General features: G+C 50.0%; 1 protein-coding gene across 3 annotated transcripts in view; it reads left to right on the top strand.

The window, feature by feature from the left end:
- Nucleotides 1-841: 841 nt before the first annotated feature.
- The window catches only part of Mras (muscle RAS oncogene homolog), a 54065-nt gene continuing 47067 nt past the window's right edge, over nucleotides 842-7839 (top strand). The window contains exon 1 of one of the 3 annotated variants that reach the window (XM_036192888.1): nucleotides 842-1242. Coding sequence is in view for 2 of the 3 variants with exons in the window: in XM_036192889.1 (XP_036048782.1) it covers nucleotides 1961-1988 (28 nt within the window). In the remaining variant the exon portion in view is untranslated. Of the gene's footprint in view, nucleotides 1243-1929; nucleotides 1989-7839 lie in introns of those variants that run through there. The other 2 variants (XM_036192889.1, XM_036192886.1) reach the window with 2 other exon arrangements.

The following is a 7839-nucleotide window of genomic DNA, read 5'->3' as shown; positions in this document are numbered from 1 at the left end:
GAGACGAGTCTGTCTGAGGCTCTGCTACACTGGACCACATACATCCAGCCTGAAAACACCATGGAAGAAGCCAGTCACAGAGACCACATGTGGTCTGACTCCATTTATAGAAAATGTTCTGAATAGGCAAATCCACCGAGGCCAAAAAGCAGATTAGAGGTTTCTAGAGGCTGGGAGGAGGGAGAATGAGGAAAGGCTACCCACAGAAGTTTTTATTTATTGGGGAAAGGGGTAGTGACCAAAATGTTCTGGAATTAGATAACGATGGTTGCACAACTTTGTGAATATACCAAAACCCCACTGAAATGCACGATTTAAAAGTGTACATTCAGCGTTATATGATCCTATCTCAAATCTTGTGAAAGGGGAGGGGAATGAACAGCGAAATGTTGCGCGGTTGTCGCCTCTTGTCCTCCCGTCCGGGTCGCTAAGCAAATTGGCATGAACTTTGAGGCCCGAAACTTCCCACCTAGCGGGCTCTCGGAACCCTGGGGTTCTGAGGACGCTATTGGCAGGAGTCCTCTAGGACTAGGGAGGCATCTTCAGGTCTCGAAGTTGGTGGCCACTACCAAGAGTTAAAGGTTGGAGCTCAGACTCTTTTAAAGCCGCCCCGGGCGAATTCCCATTAAGTGTCCCAGGCTGGGCGGCGGCGCCGGGGCTGCGGGTCGGTGCGGTGAGTACGTGAGGCCGAGGGACCCTGCGCGATGCCAGCTGTCCCAGCGCCCGCAGTGGCGCCGTTTTGGGGTCGTCGAGGCCAACTGGAAGGCGCTCGAGGCGCGGGGTGCGCGGTCGCTTTAAGGCGGCGGCGGGGCGGGGACGGCGGCGGCGGCGGCCGGGCTGGCTGGCGCGGAGCCGTCAGTCGGCGGCGCGGGGCCCGGCGGGCGCGGGCGCGGCGCTCCCTCCTCCCGGTACAAGCGAGGAGGCGGCCGCCGAGAGCCGGAGCCCAGCCCAGTCCGGAGCGCGCTGTGAGCGGCCCGGCAGCCCCGCGGGGACGAGGCCGGCGGGCGCTTTGTTCCGGGGCTGGAGGTGTGGCCGGCGGTGTGGCCCGCTTGGCGCTCGCCGTGCTGCACTGCACCCGGGTGCCTGCTCTGGCTGTGCGTGGCCTCTGCTCCCACCAGCCACCCCAGCATAACGGTGTGCGGTCAAGTCGCTCGCCACCGCGACCTCGGTGGGGAGGGCCTGGCTACGGGTCAAACAGACTTCTTTGATTGTAGTCACCCCCGGGGTTCCTCGGCTGCCCGGGTAAGGACTCGGCGGGGAGGTGGGCGGCGGGGTGGTGGGGGCTCTCCTGGCTTAAAATGGCGTTAACCCGGGTAGGGATCTGCGGAGGGGTGGTACATTCATGTGGATAATGAAAGGCAACTTGCTTCATAAACAACTCTTTACTGTGCCCCGGGTTTGGGTTGCTGCGGCTCTGATCACGACTGGGGCCTGCACTCACACTAAAGTAACGCGGCCCGGTGCCCCACCGTATGTCAAGCTCAATGCCAACTCCTGTCCCACCAGGAAGGCAGGGGCACGAACTGAGTGACAGCCTAGTGTGGTCAGTGGGAGACCTCAAGAGTCCCTACTCAAGGGTAGGAGATCCAGGAAGACTGTCTAGAAGAGCAGATGTGAGCATCTGTGTGGGCTCTTGACATCCAGTTAGAAACCCCTGCAGAGCTGAGGGTAGCCTGGGGCTTGGGGCAAAGCAGTCTGGAGAGGGGACAAAGACAGCTTCACCTGGGCTTAGGTCAGAACCTAAGCGCTGGGACAGCCCCTGGTGGTGGGGAACCTCCTTAGGCTACAATGGTTTTTGCTCCTTTGGACCAAATTAAAGAGTAGACTGGTAGGGCTCAGAACTGTGGCCTCTAGAGGTCTGCCTGGACTAAGGAGTAAACAGAACACTTAAAAGCAAAGCTTACAAAGACTGGGTACTTGATGGGGATTGCCCATCTTCAGACAGGGTGCCGCAAGAAAGATGTTACTACGGTGGTATCCAGAAAAGGGTAAGTGGACAGACAATCTACTCAGGACTCTGTCGAAGTCTGTGCTTTCCACGCCCTGTCTGTCCTGGCCTGTTGTGAGTGGGGGTCTGTGACGCTGAGTTTGAAGGCTAGTGCAGACTGTGTTGTGCATTTATAGCGCAGCAGTCCCCGCATCCTGCAGTGGTGGGTTGAAGTGTGAGGTGGCGACTGTGTGTATATTAATAACTGGCACATGTCAGGGCTTAGCTCTGAACAAAGCGCTTTCACTGAGGCACTTCTTAGAGTTTCTCCTGTCCCCCAGAGAAGAAATTTGAGCTGCTAACATTTCAGTAAATCTCCTAATTTCCTGTAAATTGCATGTCCCCGCTCAGGCGTGGTGTTTACTCATGGGTCTGCTCACACTACCCAGCAGGCAGGCAGTATCTCTGTCTGTGGTTTATGGCATGGTTTGGCCTTTCTCTGCCAGAGTGGGTGGTGTGGGGCTCTCTTGCTGTGGGGGTTTCAAGGTCAGTCTCTTTGCAGTGGGAGGTTAAGCAAGACCCCTGCTCTGATGGAAACTGCCACCCTCAGATATGACCTTGACATTGCCTTATGAAGAGGAAAGGCCCTCAGGGGAGGCAGGTGACTGACTACTACCTTCTAGAACTGTCAGCTTGCTCCTGCATAAAGCAGTTTCCATAGCCCTGGCGGCCTGGAACTTACTGAGATCTACCTACCTGAGTACTGGGCTTAAAGGCAGGCAACACTACACTTGGCTGCATTTATAATTTGTGTGTGACAAATGTAACTTTTACTAGTTTTAGGCACAGATATTTCACACGATTTTTTTTTTTTTTAAGCTGAGGATCGAACCCAGGGCCTTGTGCTCGCTAGGCAAGTGCTCTACCACTGAGCTAAATCCCCACCCCCTTCACACTCTTTTATAAAGTGACAAGTCCACCTCACCCCTCCCAGGTTGGTCCCTGATCTCCAGTGATCGTTTGTCTGGGACTAGGGAGGACTTTAATGAATTGAGTCCTTTGGATGACTGGTCCTAACACTTCGTGTGTTTACCAGCCTCCTGGATCTACCGAGTTCTCAGGAAATTGTGAGCTCTGTGTTATATTCGACCCATGTGGTTGTCATTATAATCTTGTCTACTGATGAAATACCCCCAAGCAGTGTGCTGCCCTGGAAGTACCTGAAAATAACACTGCTCCTGTTGCATAGTTTGTATAAACAGTACTAAGTGGGAATTAGGTCCTTTGCAAAGCTGGAATGCACTCTAATGTCTAGATCGTCTGAGTGCGGGCATGAGCCAGCTATACAGTATCATCAGCTTTATGAGAGATGGGAAAAACGAAGGAACTAGATGTGAGCTCCTTGCAATTTGGAGTATCTAGCAGGTGCCCTTTATACAGGTGCTGAGCAGAGCACTTTGCTGATAGACTCTGAAGCCTTACCTCATAGTTGATAGGATGCCTCTAGGCCCTGTGGTCCAAATCCTCAGGGATGCATCAGGCTGCAAGGAACAAAACTCTAATATCAACCGGCTCAGCAAGGCTCAGATCTCCCAAAGACACCCTCGGCTCTTGTGAGATCTTGTACACTTCCAGCATGCTGTTGCGTGGGACAGGTAGCCAAGGAGGCTGAGGCTCTGGAGTTTAGTGCGATGTTTTCATGATCTGGAGACGCTGCTTTTTTAAAATGCATGTTTGAGAATGTCAGAAGACATTGATGTGCAGAGTTGAGCGTGTGTGTTGGTTATTTCACTTGTCACTGTGACAAAATGCCTGACCAAGCAACATATGTAAGGGGTCATTTTGACTGACAGTTTGGGAATACAGTTGATGAGAGTGTTTCTAGTTGGGATGGTGAACATAGGAGATAGCTGGTCACACTGCATCCTAGTTAGAGAGTAGGAGAGATGAATGCTTGTTATGGTATTGTGTTCTCTGAAATATGTGCACCCTAATAAGCTTATCTGGGGTCAGAGACAGAACAGCCACAATATTAAACAAGAGGATAGGCAGTGGTCGCACATACCATTAATCCTAGCATTCCAGAGGCAGAAATCCATCTGTTCAAGGATACAGCCAAGCATGGTGACTCAAGCCTTTAATCCCAGGGAGTGATGGCAGAAAGCAGAAAGATATACAAGGTGTGAGGACCAGAAACTAGAAGCATTTGGCTGGTTAAGCTTTCAGGCTTTGAGCAGCACAGTTTACCTGAGATCCATTCGGATGAGGACTCAGAGGCTTCCAGTCTGAGGAAACTGGCCAGGTGAGGTAGCTGTGGCTTGTTCTGCTTCTCTGATCTTCCAGCATTCACCCCAATACCTGGCTCCAGGTTTGTTTTCATTAATAAGAACTTTTAAGATACCTGCTACAAATGCTGGCTTTTCACTTGCCGCCTCCTTTTTAGTTAGTTCAGGGGCACCAGCCCATGGGACAGTGTTGCCTGCATTCAGGGCAGATAATCCCCACTACATTAAACATGTCCCAGAACACCCTCCCAGACACGCCCAGAGGTTAGTTTCTTAGATGATTTCAAATCTCATCATGTTAACAAGGTTAGCAGTCAGAGCATATGACTTGGGGCAGTTAGGAATCTCTGAAAATGAGCCACAGATTGACCCTCCTGGTCTAATGCCCATTGCTTCAGCAATGGTTTTTGGAGACTGGTGTATGTCTCAGCCAGGGACTGTTCTTCTCTAGAGCAGCCTGAAAGGACAGAGACTGGGATACTACCGCCAGCTTGAGGTAAGATATGAGTCCTCAGCCGGTAGCCTACCCTGGGAGGCTCTGAGAAAGGAAGCTGTGTTGTCACCGCAAAGCCAAAGGCCAGGCTGAACCCATCACTCCCTGCTCTGCAGCCCACAGTGGCTTGTCCTCTGTGGCATTGTCCTCTAGGTAGCATTTTGTTTTTCAGAGCTGAGGACCGAGCCCAGGACCTTGTGCTTGCTAGGCAAGCGCTCTACTACTGAGCTAAATCCCCAACCCAACGTTCTTCTTTTTTCTTGGGGGGAGGGAGCCAGATCTTATTACAGATGGTTGTGAGCCACCATGTGGGTGCTGGGAATTGAACTCAGGACCTCTAGAAGTACAGCCAGTGTTCTTAACCTCTGAGCCATCTCTCCAGCCCAGCCAACATTCTTATTCCTTGAGAGTGTCACCTCACCAGCCCTCCTTGGCTTGCCTTCCACACTCATCAGTGAACCTTTTCAGCTGGCCTATATGCTCCAAGATGGTTTTCTTCAGGCATTCTTCTCACAGGAGTCATGGGGTGGCCATGTGAATTTAACCTGGCCTTTTGTATGCCTGGCCCCTTCATTAGATGGGCTTGAGGATAGCCAGATGGCCAAATGAAAATATGGGTCATTCTCAACAGCTAAGGTGACATATATTAGGTCTCAGAAGGGCTTATTCTCTGTCTGGAGACCTGGCATGAAGCTTCCTCTCAATGGATGGAAGTCACAATTTATAATTCGATTGTTCCACTAGTGAGATTTTAGAGACCACCAAGAATGGAGTTGATTCTACAGCAAGGACTGATTGGCTAAACTGGGCAGGATAGGGAGCTGCAAGCTCAGCCCTGGTCCCCTGAGACTGTCTATAGGGCTGGGGTGGGTCCTATGCTGTGCAGGCCCAGGTCCTGTCTGTGGCTTCTCTGCCCAGGATTGTCATGGGAATTAGATGAAATACACAGATGAAATATGCTGGGAGACTAGAGAGGGCCACAAGAAGAAGAACATGATCAGGGTTGTAACTGTCTCAAATAACAGAATCCTGACCCAGCGGGCCCCTCCTGAATCTTTAGTGTCGGGTCACACCCAGCAGAACCATTTCTCATCATGATGGGACAGGTAATAAGAGGTGGTACAGACAGATCTCTTATTTGAATAGTTTAGTTGTCACCATGCTTTATTTAAAAAAATACAAGCAGGCATCATATCAGACTTGGTTTTTTTTTTTTTTAAATGGATATTTTTCTCAAATTAAGAGCCAGGTGTGGTAATACAAGCCTATAACCCCAGCACCCGAGGTAGAAGCAGAAAGACTGGCTAAGTCACCCTAAGGTACATAGCAAGTTTGAGGCCAGCCTGGGCTACAAGAGACTGAAAAAACAGTGAGATAGCTCACTAGGTAAAAGCTCTTGCTGCCAAGCCTGTTGACCTGAGTTCAACCCTGGGACCTACATGGTAAAAGGATAGATTCTCTACTACAGCAAATAAGTAAACACATAAAACAAAAAGAAAAGAAAAGGTTTTACTAGGATATAAAGTACTTTTCAAAAGTGTATTTTAAAGGTAAAGGTTAATAACAGTTTGTCAGTGGACAGATAAGGCCCCAGATAAGGGAAGCTGACCCCTGTATCAAGACTAGGAAACTTCACAGGGAATCCTTCCTTCTGTGAAAGCTTTGGCTCCAGCAGAACCTTTGTAGAGCGGGCACATATTGCCCATCAGGTTAGCCTGTTCCACTAGGGAATTTGCTCATGGTTTCAAAATTCTTTCCTTTCACCCCTGTCCCACACAAACCACTCACAGTCGTGTGTTGACAGGATGGGCGGTTTTGCTTTCTTCAACTTCTCAGTGGCTTGGTTTAAAGATAGCTTATCGGTATGGCCATCTATACATTCACCCACCTATCCATCTGTCTGTCCATCGATCCATCTACCCACCCATCTACCCACGCATCTTCCCTTGGGCAAAGACCCGTGGATTTGCCCTGTCCTGTCCACTTTCTGTCTGCTGTCCCTGAACCTCAGAACTGTTGCTGGGTGCTGTGAGCCTTTTGCGCTTGTGGAAACTGGGATTCAGGAAGGCTAAGCAGGTCTCCATAGCCATGAGCTTGGAGATGTGGTGCCAGGGAGGAGTCTGAGCACATTCTGTTTCAAGCATATGCTACTTCTGCTGCATCTGCTGTCCCCAGAACTGGAGGACCAAACAACTCAGTCCCCTCTCTGCTGGTGCCATGAGGTCTGATTCTACATAATCAATACCATGGGGCAGGGCCCTTTTAAGGAGAGTGGGTGGAATACCTTTTCCATGAAAACACTGAAGGCAGCAGAAACCTCAAAAGTAAACCTGTGGCTGATTCCTGAGTATAGAGAGGACTGAATGGTAGTAACCCTGACTCCATTAATCCTACAGCCACCTATGAACCCCTAAATCACTTTCTCACCTTATTGTTTTAATTTGGAAAAAGAAAAATGGAAAGGATAGTGTAATGAACACCATGACTCAGAAGAACAGCTGTGACCATTGTATCCGCACTTGATCCTTCCCAGGGCAGCACAGGACTTAAAACCAGGGCCTGGTCATTTGACTTGGTGAGTCTGGGCCCAGTGTGAGCCTGCTGAGGGCTGTACCTGGTTTCCAGGTATTAGACCTCTCTTTGCCCTCATACTCAGGTAACCCACCGAAAATGCTAGTGAGGCCTCATACCCAGGTAACCCACCGAAAATGCTAGTGTGGCCTCATACCCAGATAACCCACCCAAAATGCTAGTGAGGCCTCTACTGAGGATGCTGATAGAAACTCCATTCTCCTCATATGACCACACTGGGAGGTAAGGTGGTATGCACTGTTGGGCTTCTCAAAGGTCTTTTTCAAACCATCCATCTGTTCATCTGTCCTCACAAACATCTGCCTTGATCACTGGGTTTCGGAGCAAAATTTAGTTCTAACCCAACTGTAATTTAATTGGAGACTAAAAGGTGTGGTTTGGAAAAGACTGAAAAGCTATGACTCTCTTTTTAGAATCTGCTGATTTGTGACGTTCATCTTAAACAATCATTGAAAAAGTCCACAGTCTATTCTGAACTTGTAGGAGTAACCTGGGCACAGTGGTGCATGCTTGTATTCCTGTCACTTGGGAAGTTGAGGCAA

This window comes from Onychomys torridus, chromosome 7 (genome assembly GCF_903995425.1).
Source record: "Onychomys torridus chromosome 7, mOncTor1.1, whole genome shotgun sequence".
Lineage (NCBI taxonomy): Eukaryota > Metazoa > Chordata > Mammalia > Rodentia > Cricetidae > Onychomys > Onychomys torridus.
The sequence above is the reverse complement of the archived record's forward strand: the minus strand, read 5'-3'. Positions and strand labels throughout refer to the sequence as shown.